At 34.6% G+C, this 16,996-nt stretch overlaps 1 protein-coding gene across 1 annotated transcript in view; it reads right to left on the minus strand.

The window, feature by feature from the left end:
* SWEETIE (HEAT repeat-containing protein) overlaps nucleotides 1-7,867 on the minus strand; it is a 73,989-nt gene extending 66,122 nt beyond the window's left edge. The window contains exons 1-3 of the mRNA XM_028228878.2: nucleotides 7,440-7,867; nucleotides 6,619-6,826; nucleotides 182-288 (exon numbers count right to left, since the gene is read on the minus strand). Coding sequence (XP_028084679.2) covers nucleotides 182-288; nucleotides 6,619-6,826; nucleotides 7,440-7,604 — 480 coding nt within the window. The 5' untranslated portion in view covers nucleotides 7,605-7,867. The remainder of the gene's footprint in view (nucleotides 1-181; nucleotides 289-6,618; nucleotides 6,827-7,439) is intronic.
* Between the last annotated feature and the right edge of the window lie 9,129 nt (nucleotides 7,868-16,996).

Here is a 16,996-nt window from a genome sequence, read left to right on the forward strand (position 1 = left end):
ATTTCGTTTAGAACAGCTACCATTACTTTTCCATTGATCTTTGCTATGTCAAGCATGCCCCATACAGAATAACAGTATATAAAGTTAAAACATTCTAACATTAACTAAACAGACAAGTATGTGAGAAATAGTATGAATAACCAATTACTTCAAATAAGTTGCAATTTGTTGGGGGACTTACCTCAGTAAACTTCATCAGTTTTGTCACAATAATAGTTGTTTCAAGCAGACCAGAAGTTATTCTTCTCCCAAAATAGCGATACAATTCACCCAAGCATTGTGCAGCACCTACAAATTTGTTTCACAGAACATCATAGGTTGTACATAACTGAGAAAAATTATGTAACTATGCAACAAACAAAGCAGGAAAAACTGAAATTCGGAACTCAATCACATAATATATGTACGTGTGTTTGTTTATGTACAACAATTGGAATATCAATTTGGAGCACGGGTTTTGGATAAGTGAATAACAAGTTAGGTTGCTCTTCTGAAAACTATTTCTAGTTATGCCTTTGATTGTGACCCACTTTCCAATGACAGGGTGCCCCCAACACATCCTAAGTTGAGATTAAACCCGAGCTCCTAGTGGAAGCACCCCATCATTCACCTTGTACAGTGGCCCTTTTGGCATTTATGAGTTCCATCATTTGCAGGCTACCACAAATGATCCAAGCGAAGAGATATATGAAAGAACAATTGGTGGTATTTGTTAAAATCCACCTACTCTCCACCACCTACTTCACCCACTTAAACCTACTCCACTAAACCTAACCCACTACACCACTACCACCTCACCTACTCCACTAAACCTAACCCACTACACCACTACACCACTACCACCTCCACTTCACCTACTCCTTACCTACTACACACTCACCCTCTTCTATATATAGGAATCATGAATCATTGTAATATAAATTAGATATCAATCAATAATACATCAATTTATTCACTTGCTCTCTCTCTCTCTATCAATTTTTCTTACATGGTATCAGAGCTAGGTTAACAACCTAGTCATTCTGCTTCACCGGTGGGCGGCAGCCTCGCCTTGGCCGCCCGCCGGACCTCTACACATACCTTGACTCCGCTGCTACTAAACCCAATTCAACATTCACTTTCAAGAAATTTCCTCTTGTAGGTAACATTGCTGTGGGTACCGTTGCCATTATATATATGATTTGGCCTTGGCTTTGGCTTTGGCTCGTGCTCATCAGGTAGCTCCTGTGGGCGGACATTTGTTGTGTTTGCCATCTGAGCAGCGCATATAGAATCCGTTAGTTCAGCAATTGAGGCATCTGGACCACATCTATTCAGAGCCATTGAAGCCTCTTCCACTGTGCACCCCATATTTGCTAAAGACAATAATGTCTTCTCCTTACTGGACAAAGAATCTGTATTTTCCTCATCTTTAGACCAACTATCTAAATCAGAGAGATCATCCAGAATGTTCTCATCATATTCCGAAGAGCAGTGATCAGAACTGACAGGTGGTTGCTGTTGGGGAGTGTCTTCAAGAGCTGAGAAAACCCATTCCTACAAAATGTTGAATCAACTTGGAGTTGGAACAACCTGTTGATGAGCTTGCCTCTCCCGCACCTACGGTGAGCATAACGATGCTGTGCTTCACGTTCATTTGGCATGACGTCCCCTTCCTTCTTCAGAGTCTCTGCCATGGCAGTGTACAAAATGAAACCGATTGAACCTGAGGGTGAAGAGAAACCAGGATGGCTTCCTTCACTCAACTTCTCAACCAGCTTTTTCACTCTCAGTGGTCAACAGAGGATGCCACCCTGTGATCTCTGCTGCGAGGTTTTCTGCTCAGTCATACTAGGTGATTATTATATGTGGTTTGTGATGTCGGCAAGCGTGGAAGGAGAAGGAAGCACGTGGAGATGAGTGTGCAACACGTGAGTTGCAGAGGAGCAGCCTTGAGTAGACACAAATATTAATCAATTTTTTAATATATCTCTCCCACCACCACAACATCTTTTTCGCATTATTATATCACCTAATCAATACCCTTATGTTTTCCACTGGCAGTGTCCACCTTTAAACCCTCTCTTTTCCTTTCTTTTTCTTTTAATATTTACCTCCACTACCTTTTGTCTTTCAAATAAAGCCACCACCTTACACCACACCACTTTTTTTTTTTTTTATTCGTTTTATTCTTATTATCATCCTCCTCATCATGTAACCCATTGCAGGTGTTCACAAAACCGTGGGCCACGAACCCTTTTTTTTCATTCTTATTTCTTTGCAAAAAAAAAAAAAAAAAACAGCAGAAGAAGAAGATGAACTGCACACCAAACTCATTTTATTCATGTCGGGGCTCACCCCGATCACCATTTTACACCCAAAAAAAAAAAAAAAAAAAAAAAAACAAACAAACAACAATCCACACACAACAACCTCATTCACAGGCGGGGATTTTCTTCTCTACTCTGCCGCCGGTCTCTTCTTCTTGCCTCCGTCCTGGGCGGCCCTTGACGGTGTTGCCTCCGTGTTTCCCACTCCACCGAGCACGTTCACTCCCCCATACTCCTCCACTGCAGTGTATGGCGGACCTCCAAATCGGAACATCACGGTGGCCTTCCGCTTCAGCTCCTTATTTTCTGCCTTTAGCACACTTATCTCTGCTCGCGCATCCTTATACATGCGTTGGAGCAGAGCCAGCTGGGAGTTTAACTGTTGCACCTCATTTGTCCTGCTCTGCAGCCGGTGCGACAAGTTTGTGACCGCAGTCATGGTTTCCACACATGACTTCAGAGTATACTGATTGGCCTCAATATCAGTTTGCACCGCCATTTTTTGCTCCACCGACCGCATCGGAAAGTTCAACGGAGCAAAACCAGAGGTGTTTGGTTGAGGTTCACTGGCCACCGCACCAGTTATTTCTCTTGTGGGCTCGTTCAGTTCTGGAAAGAGCGTGAGCAGACCACGGGAAGAGGAGGCCATGTTCTGGGTAGCTGGACGGGAAGAAGAGGCCATGTTGCTGAGTGTTTCAGAGACGGGTTGGTTACAGAGTCTTACAGAGTTTCTCTCTCAGCAAAGGAAGAGTTTTTTCAGAGGATTTTCAGAAGTTTTTTGTCTGCCTCAGCCTCAGCATCAACCTTTGTTAAATAGCCAAGACAGCCACGCGCATCATTCGCCGCTCGGCGCTCGACGCCAACCTGGACACACCTTTTGATGGCACGCCTTTTTATGGATTGGGCACGCCTTTTGATGGCACGCCTTTTGAAAAATTGGGCACACCTTTTGAGGGTGCGACTTTTTAAGGGTCCGACAAGACTCTGTAAACTGTCCCGACATAGATTCCGGTTAGTTTCTACAAGGGTCCGACAAGACTCTGTAAACTGTCCCGACATAGATTCCGGTTAATTTCTACAAGGGTCCGACAAGACTCTGTAAACTGTCCCGACATTGTTTCCGGTTAATTTCTACAAGGGTCCGACAAGACTCTATAAACTGTCCCGACATTGATTCCGGTTAGCTCCTTTATGGGTCCGACAAGACTCTGTAAACTGTCCCGACATTGATTCCGGTTAGTTTCTACAAGGGTCCAGCAAGACTCCGTAAACTGTCACAACAACTATCACAACATTGTCTGCTACAACGGTCCGACATGACCCCATAAACTGTCTTCTACATCGGTCTGACACCGCCATACAGTGTCCTCTACAACGTTATGACACCACCATCCAGTGTCTTCACCAATGGTCTGACACGACCACACAGTGTCTCTTATCCTCTTTTATTTTTATGTATTTTCTTGTTTTGTTACTCTCTCCAAACTCAAGTTGGTTAGTTCCTATCCCCCTTGAGTTTGCGGGGGGCTGTTAAAATCCACCTACTCTCCACCACCTACTTCACCCACTTAAACCTACTCCACTAAACCTAACCCACTACACCACTACCACCTCACCTACTCCACTAAACCTAACCCACTACACCACTACCACCTCCACTTCACCTACTCCTTACCTACTACACACTCACCCTCTTCTATATATAGGAATCATGAATCATTGTAATATAAATTAAATATCAATCAATAATACATCAATTTATTCACTTGCTCTCTCTCTCTCTATCAATTTTTCTTACAGTATTGCCCAAGTCCAAACCACTATGACCGACACAGTTAGATACTGATTTATCAACAACCTATTTCGTGGCATAAACAAGTTAAAAATTAAAATTAAAAAAAAAAAAAAGTGTCCCACTCTAATAAGCTTTCAAGTTTGTCCGACAAACCCACCTCAACCAACCTCTAATTGCATAGAAACCTTAAATAAGCAAGAAACAAGCTATTTGATGCAGCGCGAAACGCAAAATAGTAACAATCTTAAATTTAGTTGATTCAAATAAGAATACTGAAAGTAAGATTCCTCTATAGACTCGTTGATTCACAAAGAGTACCGAGTATAAAGGCTCAAAAATGGTTGATTCACAAAGAATACCTAAGGTTGGAACAATAGAGTATAAAACTCGACATATATTCACCATGTTTGTTTCCAATTTTTTTAAAACACTTTTTCAGAAAATCTCACTTCCCTGTTTTCCGTATTTTTTTGTTTTTGCTGAATTTTTTTAATATTCTAAGCAACTTTTTTAATTTTTAGACACACCTAACATAAATACACTTAAAAAGTATAATTTTCGTGAAAAAAATCTTTAAAAAATTCACTAAATATCCAAAAAACAAAAAATTAGGATATTTTTGTGCATTTATTAATTTTTTAAAATATGCTTTCACAAATATTTTACTTTTTAGAAACATCTAAGTAAGGTGCACCTAAAAAAGTAAAAAAAAAATACTTAAAATTTTAAAAATACTCACTAAAAACAAAAAAACATGAAAAACAAAAAAACTAAGTTTTCAAAAAACTGAAACCAAACACACTAATTAATTCCCAAAAACTTTCCCCCTTGCCCTAAGGCTTACATCTTTATTTATAATGAACCTAATTCTTGTAAAACAAGAAACTAATAAAAAAGGAAATAAAATCAAAACTAATAAAATAAAAAAATTACATCATATTAAATTAGGAAACTAAATAACCATAATATTCTATACCAACTTAGAATATTCCTAGTCAAATATTAATTTTAAAATAATAAAATAAAAGTACTTATTTTCTAAAATTCAGACTGCATCGTTCTTCCCCTCTTGAGAAAACTCATCCTCCAGTTTCCATTGCTTGAAATAACTTGGCACGTCTGCACTGATCCGCATCAACCTTGTATTTGAGGTTAATTTTCTCAAATCTAAACTTCAAAGAAGAGTCTTCTAAAATTAAAGGAACAACTTTCGTTAACAAATTTAACACATCTTCATCAAAGCCCAAATCCGAACGGTTCAAACTCAAATTTGTAAACTCTTCATAAAATTTCTCTTCAAATGGATCACAGACAACATTCTCCATATTGTAAATTGATTTTGACTACTCATTTAACTCATGTAAACCAAGTACACATTGATCTTCCGCATAAATAAAATTAACACCAACCCTTCTCTAACTTTGATTGATGCTTCCAACAAACAAAATATGATCAAACATATTATTAGTTCCATCAATGAATGGTTCATCATCAAAAATCGGTGGTTTACTCCAATCCACAATCAGATCCAGAATAATTTTTGATGTGAATGGCCATTTAATCATATCATCTTGTTTAATGATTAGGTTTACATGAGTTTTTAAAATGTTTCAATTCATGATCTCTCATCAATCTTTCACTATGAAAACTCAGCAGGTTAGAATCATCATCTATTACATCTTCCTTCACAAGAACCTCCCGAGCACCACTGTGACTCCTAAGCATGGAGCAGGAACGTAGCAAGCTCTGATACCAACTGATGCAACGCAAAACGTGAAATAATAACAATCTTAAAATATGTTGATTCAAATAAGAATACTGGAAGTAAGATTCCTCCCTAGAATCGTTGATTCACAAAGAATACCGAGAATAAAAGCTCAACATTGGTTGATTCACAGAGTATCCCAAGGTTGGAACAAAAGAATATAAAACTAGAAATATTAATTCCCAAAAACTTTCCCCCTTGCCCTAAGGCTTACATCTTTATTTATAATGAATCTAATTCTTGTAAAACAATAAATTAATAAAATAGGAAATAAAATAAAAACTAATAAAATAGGAAAACTACATCATATTAAATCAAGAAACTAAATAACCATAATATTCTATACCAACTTAGAATATTCCTAGTCAAATATTAATTTTAAAATAATAAAATAAAAATAATTATTTTCTAAAATTCAATTTGCATCACTATTTATGGTTTGCAACCTACAAGCACTGGGCTCATTGAAAAGTCTAGAAGCGCTATGGACAATTAAACAAACATGGATATCCAAAGTAACATAAAGTAGGAAATTAATTGACCAACAATAACCCCAAAAAGAAGGGGGCAAACAAATCAACTAACCAGATTTCATCTACTTTTATCATTAATATTTCCAATGGCATGCAGGAAACTGGTAAATGCTATAGAGAACAATCATAAATTATTCCACTCAACAACACATAACATAATAAATTACAATGTACTTGCATGTATTTGAAATAAAACATAAAATGATTTTGACCAACCAGCGACTCGTAGAGGCTCGCTTTTCTTCCCATCAGAGAGAAACCCTTGGAGACTGCTTGCTCTTGAGTATATTGAAATGCCATCACCCTTCATTATAATCCTTGCCATTGCCACTGATGCCAAATGACGCACAGGCCGCCGAGCACCAAGAACAAGCAAAGAGTAAAGTGCATCCTCGCATTTCCTTTGCCATAAAAGTATAGATTCCTGAAATTTCACACTCAAAAAATTCAAATGGGTTACTTACACTGGCCACTTCCACTTCCACTTCTACTTGCAGAAATAAAGTAAAAACCAATGAAATCATCAACGAGTAATATTCTATAATATCCATCTATTTTTACCATTTGATTCAATGCAGTTAATAGGTATAGTATAGAAATATGGTAAGTGGAGCATTATTGAATCATCAACTCCTAACATTAAAATGTGAACAAATTATTGGCTATTTTACAGTTAACCAATTGCACATCATGTAATAATAGTGAAAGCAATCTTTGATTAAATTATGATCAAAATAAAGCCAATGACATGTATGTTCTGAATGATTCGTGAATTATTCATCAAACAAGAATGAAATCAAATAAGTCGAGTGAATTGAAGATAGAGGTAGTCCGCAAAAGTAGTAAGCATCTGGAGAAGATAGATAGATAAATAAATGTGAAGTGACCTTGGGCTCTTCATCAATGGCAATGATTCGTGACATTAGCCAGTTATACATCAAACAATAATGAAATCAAATAAGTCGAGTGAATGGAAGAGAAAGAAAGAACGCAAAAAGTAGTAAGCATCTGGAGAAGAAAAATAAATGTGAAGTGACCTTGGGCTCTTCGTCAATGGCGGAAACGAGATCAGAGAGGAGATCGAAGCAGAGGAGGGCGTCGGGGAGCTTGTGAGCTGCGGAGGCGACAATGGACTCCAACTGGGCCACCAATACGCCGAATCTTGATAGAGGAACGTTCTCTCTCACGTAGTTCTTCGCCATCGAAATTGCATATGGAGAGAGCGAGAGAGAGAGACAGAGAGAGAACACTACAAATTCACGTCTGGTAATGAATCGAGTTTATTATGGGGGTCTCACAGTTCGTCGGTTGTTGCCGATGAGTCGGTTTCGTGATGGTTCCGATCAGGTCCGTATCTGGTTAGGGTTTTTGGAACCACGATCTGATCAGGTCCGTATCCGATATTTTGATTTGATCTGTGTAACAAATTTTATTTTTTTGATGTCAAATTCTCCAACCATTTAATAATTTTTTTATTTTTTTTTTTATACTCATTTTGTTTTTCTATCAATTTTTATAATAAAAACAAATCCAATACTTTACTAATAAAAACAAATCCTTTACTAATAAAAACAAATCCAATACTTTACTTTTAAAAAATTTCATTATATTATAATTTGAAGAAAAATAGAGTTTCTTATTTAATTTAATAGTTTTTGTAGAGTTTTTCTTCAATTTTAAAATGTCACACTTTTTCATAAATCCTTTTTTATTTATTTATATTCTATTTAGTTCAAATTATTTTATTATATTTCAATAAGTCTTATGAGTGGCATACTTATCAAAATACCTTTAATAATATTCACATGCACAGTGTGAATATTCTGTAATGTTAATGTTTTCTCTGTCAATGCGAACATTCACACATCAATGTAAATATTCACATTATAAAATATGAATGTTCACATTATCAAATTGCTAACCATTCAAAAAATATTTGTAAATGTAGAAATGTTCATAAAATACTTTAAATATGAGAATTAGGATTTGGTAGATCAAATATTCAAATAATATGACTTATTGGACTATAATAATATCTTATAGAATTATGATACAAAACACTTGAAAAATGATTTTCTAATAAATCTCTCTTTTAAAATTAATGACAAAAATAGTTAATTATTGGAGATGTTCTAATAAGGGTAAGGATAAATTACACTAACCACCTTTCATATTTAGATAAAATATCATTTTTAATTAATTATGTTGTTCATTTTATAATTAATTTGTTGGTTATGTAGATTAAAAAATTATAAATTTCAATTTAGATTTTTTAAAATAATTGTAAATAAATTGTAAACTTTGTACACGTTAATAATTAAAGTTATAAATTTTTTTCATTAATTTTGAATAATTTTCTAATAGTACCACTGATAAGTAGTTTTTTTTATGAAAAAGTGTTCTTATTTTTCTATAGTAAAAATATATTGTCTTATTTATTTATGAGTAAATTACAAATACAACTCATGAGGTTTGATTAAAATACAAATCGACTCATGTAGTTTTGAAAATTATATTCCATCCCCTAACGTTTCTAATTTCATAACAAATCGTCCTTTTTACTAATAAACCATCAAATCAATTAATAGTTTTAAATAATATTAGAAATATATTTTAATTAACAATTTATGTAACTCGATTATTGTATAGAAAAGCAATTATGAATTTTATTTTTTTAGTTCATTCTGTTAAATTAAAAATTTTAACAATGGGGTGTTTGTAATTTTGCAAACCACAGGGGACAATATGTACTTTAAGCAAACCTCAAATGGTGTATTTGCAATTTACCCTTTTATTTATTTATGTATTCTTTCATTATTTGCATTACTTTCGATCATTTTAATTTTACAAAATATGATACTAACGTAATTATATAAAAATTATGATACTTGTTGCATTTTTTTTTGTTCAAAATCTCAAGAGTGATCAAGGTAATTTATCTTTTTAATAATTTACAATTAACCTCCATTTTCAAACTATTGGATCCCAATTAACTCGTATTGACAAATCTATAGACATTATACCCACTAAAAGTGACTGTGACAACCCCAACCCATGATTGATACTAATTCCTGATTAAGCATGTTAAGTAAATGACTAAGACAAAATCCTAAATTAATTACTTGAGTGTGTTGCTTTAAATGCATTTTATCTGTTTGATGTAGAAAGACCTGCTCATGTTTTGGTTTCGATTTGCGAATTGAAGGCCTTATCGGCATCCGATTCAAAAATTGACTTGACTTATATGTTAATTACGATTTATAGAATTTTATGGCAGGTTTGATTAAAATTCGATTCGGAACGAATAAAATTAAAATAATTAGTGCCAATGTGATTAATATAAGTCAATTTAATTAAGTCACTATAATTAAGCCTATATAAGGCTACTTTAACTCCTTTATTTGGCTTTACACTCTCATTTCCTACTCTCTGATGCTCAAAAATTGTGAGAAAGTGAGAGAGTAGGGAGATTTAGTCTTAAGCATGAGAATTGAACTCAATTGAAAGAAATTGCTAGAATAAAAGAAGGGACCTTGGAGATTGATCATTTAGCTCAAGAATTTGGCATCAAGGACCCAATTGAACATCAAAGGTAAGAAGTCAAGTCCCTAGTCTTGAAATTAAGTTGATTCATCTATGAAATCAAGTGAATTGAGCTATGAGATGTAAGAATTAAACTTAAGAAGTAAGAAGGAAGATTAATCCATGCATGCATGTTCATTTCATTACATTTGGAGCATGTTTGCTAAGAATTCTCTTATGCATGTCCTAGATTAAGCTTAATTGTAAGAAGTCATCGTGTTTTCTATTAATTTGCCAAGTTTGATCATGTTTTGAAGTGGTGAAGTTAAAGAAAATTCATGCATGTTATATTCTTGAAACATTCATAAAGTTTAAGTTGAATTTGTGTACAATTGGCATGTTTTTGGGCATTGATTTTATGAAAAGATCTTTAAATCATGATGTGTTATGAGTTTCTAAATGTTTTTCAGAATTTTGGCCCAAAATGATGAGTTTTTGAGTGTTGAATTCATGTTTTGAACTTTGGGAGCAGATCTGGAAAACCCAGAATTTTGCTTCCACGCTCGAGCGAAGGATTCCACGCTTGAGTGATCACCTTTATTTTCACACTTCTGCTCGAATGACGAAAGGTTGGCTCGAGCGTAAATTGCATGCTCTTAGAAGTTTGCGTGTTTGGAAGCACACTCGAACAACAAGACTTGAGCTCGAGCGAAGACCTGTGTCTCACGCTCGAGCGACCGTCGAGCAGAAATTGCACGCAACCAGAACTTTTTCACATTTTGCAGACCGCTCAAGCGAGGGAGTGTGCGCCCGAGCAACCACTAACATGTGGTATATCCACTCGAGCGAAGAAAGCTACGCTCGAGCGAGACCCCTGTTTTCAGCAAGTTTTAAAAAACATTTTCAAGTATATTTTACACCATATTTCCATCATAGGCAATGATTAAGACATCATAATAAGGTTAATGAAGTAGAACCACACCAAAAACAAGTAGAGAGGACTAAGTTATCAACTCCGGGTGTGTAATTTAGTATATGTTCGTTCTGTAACTGTATAGGTTACGCACCTCAAGGAAGCTGAATAGCCTGCTTACTGCCCTGTTATCTGTGAGTAACAATGTTGTAAAGCTATGTTCAATTATAATTATTTTCTGAACGATTGACTGTACTATTTTCTGAAATGACATTGTTTACCGAATGAATATTTGTCATATTTTATGAACTGTACTCGTGGCATCCATAGCAACTGACTGTTACTGGTACTGGTACTGGTACTATTACTATTACTGTTATTGTTACTGCTACTATTACTGTTACTGTTATTGTTACTGCTATTGTTACAGAGATCTCTGTTAGTTCCTATTCTTAGAACTACTGCTACTGTATTGATGGCCATCAACTGACTGTTTGGTCTATTAAGACCTACTGTACTGTTCTGCTATTGGATGTACCACGTATGACTGCTACGATTTCTAAATGAATGATATGACATGAAATATGAGACATTGATTGAATAACTGATCTACAAATGTAATTGACTATTTTAAATACTGAAAGGACATTCATTCTTAACCTCTTTACACATTCGTTATTCACTAGCTTTAGCTCACAGTTTATTGTATATATATATATATAAGTGGCCAGGCACCGGATCAAAGCTAGAGGTGTCAACCCGAGCTCACGTTTTGTCAAGTCAACCGTTGTACCTCATAACGAGGTTCCGAACTTGCACGAGTCAAGGCTTTTTGGGTGACTCAAATTCGCCCTTTTATCTTTGTTAATGTAAATAATGTTTAAGACTTCTGTTTATACAGTTTTCGATGCTGGGATTATGTCCATAACTTGCATAATGGCTTACATATGTATTTTTGGTACAAGTGGTTGTGAATACGCCTGTGTGCATGAAAGTTTATTTCTATTCAGATCTCCACAGCTCATTAGACATCATCTTATTATTGATTGGCTTTCGCCAGCCCCCTTTATACTGTGTTATTGCAATTACTATTAAGCAGGCCTTTGGTAATCACGGATTATTGGCCGGTTATGATACTAAACCTTTAGGGGCGAGTTTAGGTCGTGACTGTGACCTTCCGCGAATAGTACAATCATCCCATCTTCAGCATGTTAACCTCAAACCACCTGTCACAATCTCTAGTTTAAATTAGCATTTACATCTAAAAATAAAAAATTTGCTAATTCCTTACTTTCCAAAATGAAAGATTTAAATATTAGAGGATCTTCTTTTATTAACGTAATAGACTCTCCAGCAGATGTCGAATTACATCATATTCTCTAACTTCAACATAATTTCCCTCCTCAAGACTCTATTAACCAAACCTCTTTTATTAATAAACTTGCTCCCGATCATTATTATTATCCTAGACCTACTCCGCAAGATATTTTATATGAAAAATATTTTCTTCATGAACAAAAATCTTATCATGGTAAAAGTATTTATTCTTTGAACATTGATGGCAAATCCGAGTATCAAATTTTTGAAACTGTCCAATTGAATTTCCTTAACATTGGAAACTTCAACAAGCTATGCCTCGTATTCCTGTAGTACATCATGAAATACAAGACATTGTTCAAACACAAAGATGGAGATGTTTATCTTACTTTTCATAGACCAACCCCTAGCTAAATACTTGGTAGGAGTATGTCTAGTACCAGTATATCTAGAAGTCTACCTTAAGAGGTTGATATCGCCAAACTTCTAGAAATTCTATATCCTCTAATCAACTTGAATATTTTGTTAGAGGTATAATACCTTACAATATTGTCATAATTTAGATTCATGGGTTGTTGGACGAACATAAGCAAAAATAGATAAAGGTTCGGAATTACTAGTGTTATTAGATACTAACTCCACAAATTCAGTGGGTGGATGTAAAGAATTAAAAGTTCGACCTTCAATAGTAGTCCATGTTTTAAATATAATTAAGTAGGACGTCACCCAAGTCGTGTTTGGGGTTTTGCCATTCTTGAATTAAATTCCTACATGGCATGCATCTCCTATAAGTCGTTGATAGACGTGCTTGCAAAGTTATAGTTAGCACACCTAATTGGACAACATTGTAAGGTCAATGACCTTAATACTGTAATTACTCATACAGAACGGCTTGTTCCGAATAATGAGCGAAGCGAAAGCCCTACGGCCAATGAAATGAATTTTCAAATACAGTTTCTATGGATTTTACATCAGGAAGTGAACTTTGTAAACATATTAAATGAGCAATTTGGCTATCAGTATTACTATTCTAACGACAAACAGAACTATAGATGAGCATTTCATGGACAGTTTAAAAAATTTGATATTCATATTTGTCATCAATGTTCCAATCTAAAGTATTAATTTCAGCGTAGGGTAAAATCTCTATAATAGTGACAAATTTATAAAACCATTCAGTAAAAGGAATAATTTTTCTAGTATTTTGACAGATGATAATAAAATTGATTTTTGTAAAACTGTAATTGATTTTTATCATATTTTTTAAAATACCAATCCCCAAATTGTTGATATTTTGGATGCTGTTAATATGGTTACGAAGTTCACTTCCTGGTGTAATATCCATAGAAACTATATTTTAAAATTCATTTCACTGGCCGTAGGTAGGAATGGCAATCTGAAATCGGCCTGACGGTGACCTGACCCCCCGACCTCGAATTCAGTGGTTATTCACCGAAAAATATCCCCTACGGGCCGGGGATGATATTGAAAAATTCATCCCCGATGATATTCGGGCCGGTGATAGGTGTTTCAGACCCAGACCCGGCCCGGCCTCGGTTCCGCCCCGCTTAGTCCCTGAGGTAAAATTACTGTTTTGTCCCTAGATATATATATATGCTTGTATTTGTTTAGGGTTTGACACAGACACACACACACACACTCGGCCTCTGTCTCTCACTCATATACGGCGCTCATCTCTCTCTCTCGCTCGCCACCAGTCTCTCCATCTCTCTTTCATCTGTCACCGCCGCGTCTCCCTCCTTACCGGCGATCCTCCGTCACCACCGAGCCTCTCACTCACACACGGCGCTCCTCTCTCTCTCGCTCGCCACTAGTCTCTCCCTCTCTTTTTCATCTGTCACTACCGCGCATCTCTCATCATCGGCGATCCTCCGATCCTCCCTCACCGCCGCTCCTCCGTCGCTGCTCTCTCTGTTTAGGTATCTCTCTCTCTCTAGGGATTTTGATCTAGGGTTTACATATATTATATATCTGAGTGTATAGATCTGTTTATTTTAGATCTATATATCTGTGTGTATAGATCTGTTTCTTCAACCTCTGTTTTTTTTTTCTTCTCTAAATTTATTTATTTTATATATTTCTTTATTATGAATCTGAAGGATTATTTTTATTCAAGATCTGTTTAGATCTGTTTATTTTATATATTATTGAAGATGGTGATGTTGATGATGTTATTCTGTGTGTAGAAATTAGGTTCAGTTGGTTTGCTCACTACTGACATTTGGTTTGCTCATCCAGGTATTTTCTCTTTATTGATTGTGGCTTATGAGTGTATTTTACTTCTTCAGGTGTTCTAAAGTTGAAATTATGTGAAGATATCTGTTTGTAGTTGAATTGTTAATTTGTTAATTTGTTGAAAGTTGAAAGTTAAAATAATTAATTTATTAATTATGTGAAGATTAATTTGTTGAAAGTTGAAATTTGTTAATTTGTTGAAAGTTGAAATTATGTGAAGATTAATTTAGGAAGGCAAAATTGGGAGTTGGTGATAGAAAGATGAAGGAAAAGAAAGAAAAAGAAAGAAAGATTGGAACTATGAATTGATCTCAATACAAAATGTTATGCATTGCACTATTCCAGCAATATTGTTTGTGATAGACTTTTTTTTTAAAAAAAAAAATTATAATTATTTATTTATTTATTTATTAATAGTTAGATTGGTTATTTTCTTCAAATGCATGCATGCATACATACATATATATATATATATTTGTTTTTCCTTATCAATACTGTTGTTGGCTATTTCTTTTTTTCCTTAGTTGAAATTGAAATAAAAAGTAGAAGATATATTTTTTCCCTTAGTTTGCTGGACATAGCTTTGTTAAATTTTTATTTAAAATAAATATTGTAACTTTAAAAAAAAAATGTCAGGTAGTTTAATTTTTGTTACCACCTTTTTTAATTTTTTAATTTTTTATATTAAGACTAAATTTTCATTCAAATAATTCTCTAATTTCTCAAATTGATTCAGTTTTACCATTATGTGACATTCTATCCTCTTTTGGCAATTAAGTTGATCAAATAGGACTAATCTAAAGGATAAATCGATAAATTTAATTCTAAAACCTTTTTCGTAGTATAAAAAAAATCCATTGATAACATGAGAAATGGTGAAAGATAGTGTTAGTTCTATGATTTTTTTGGGGGGTCATTTTAATATTAGAAAAATAAATTTATGCTGAGTTTTCTTAGTTTATCCTGGGGTCATTTTAATATTAGAACTGCACCTGCATGCAATTGGAACTAAGTTTAGTTGGATATTTCTTTTTCTTTTTTTTTCTTCTTTTGATTACTTGGGTTACTAAATTTAATTTTGTTGTTGTATGGCTGATGTTGTTGCTTTTCCAATAAGGCCCATTAGAATTTTTAGAACAAATCAGACCTTTTTATTGAATCAAAAAACCTTTCAATTTGAGTGAGCATGCTTTTAGTTTGTGTTTTCTCCTTTAGGTGTCACCAGCTTAAAAGTTTTCCAATTTCCAAATTATCATAGTATGTGAAATTTCAAATGTTTAGGAAATTGCTATTGGTTCTTTTTGGCGTGATCTCAAGCATGTGGTGCAGTCTATTTTTGGGCTTACACTATTTTTGGGCTCTTGATAGGAGTGAGTTGCTTATTCATCATTCATCGAGTTCTTATTAGAATCTGAATTGAGGTGATTATTAGCTTGCTTTATTAGATATGTGTTGATTCTTTTACTAGATGATGTTATTAGTTATTATTAATTTGTTTCTTAGTTCCAGTAATCTACTTTTATGTTACCTCTGTTAATATTAATTCAATCCATATTATTTTTATAAAGGTTAAAAATGTCAGATGTTAACTCTCAAGCACCAGTTAACTTTGAAGTACCCGTTAATTCTCAAGGACCCGTTAACTCTCAAGTACCATTTGAGAGTGACGCGTCACAACATTCATCGCCAGCTACAAACTCACCTACGAACTCACCGTCTCCCCTCTCTAATCAAAATGTTATTGATTTAGAAGAAGAGTCTAATACTACTTGTGGAGGAACTAAAAGAAAACCTAGTGTTGTGTAGGAACATTTTAAAAAACAACAAGTCAATGGGGTGTGGAAGGCAATATGTAATTATTGTAATAAGCATCTTGGAAGTGATTCAAAAAATGGAACTAGGCATTTGCATGATCACCATAAAAGTTGTACTAGAAAAAAAGTGATGGACATGAGGCAAAAAGTGTTAACTAACAATTTTAGTAGAGAGAGTCCAAAAATGAATTCTTATATTTTTGATCAAGATTTTGCTAGGAAAGAGTTGTCACATGCCATAATCTTGCATGAATATCCCCTCTCCATCGTAGACCATGTTGGTTTTAAACGATATTCAGCAGCATTTCAACCATTGTTTAAAGTGCCTTCTCAAAATACGATAAAGAGTGATATTTTAAAGATTTATGATTATAAGAGGGTGAAGACATTGAGTTTGGTGGAGCATAATAAAAGTAGGGCGGCAATCATAACTGATATGTGGACTGCTAGCAATCAAAAGAAAGGATTCATGGCTGTCACCACACACTTTATTAATGATTCATGGACATTGCAAAGTCGCATTTTGAGGTATATTTTTGTAAATTTGCAAATCATTTAAAAATTCTATCTTATTCAGTTCAATTTGCATGTTATTAATACTTGTTTATGAATATCATATTTTAGGTTTATTTATGTTCCATGTCCACACACAAAAGAAGTTCTTTGTGATACTTTGCTCGAGTGTATGATGGACTGGAATATTGATAGAAAAAATTCTACTGTTGCTGTTGATAATTGCTCCACAAATGATGCCATGATTACCATGTTGATG

This window comes from Camellia sinensis, chromosome 1 (genome assembly GCF_055761805.1).
Source record: "Camellia sinensis isolate YWXY chromosome 1, ASM5576180v1, whole genome shotgun sequence".
NCBI classification, from domain to species: Eukaryota; Viridiplantae; Streptophyta; class Magnoliopsida; order Ericales; family Theaceae; genus Camellia; species Camellia sinensis.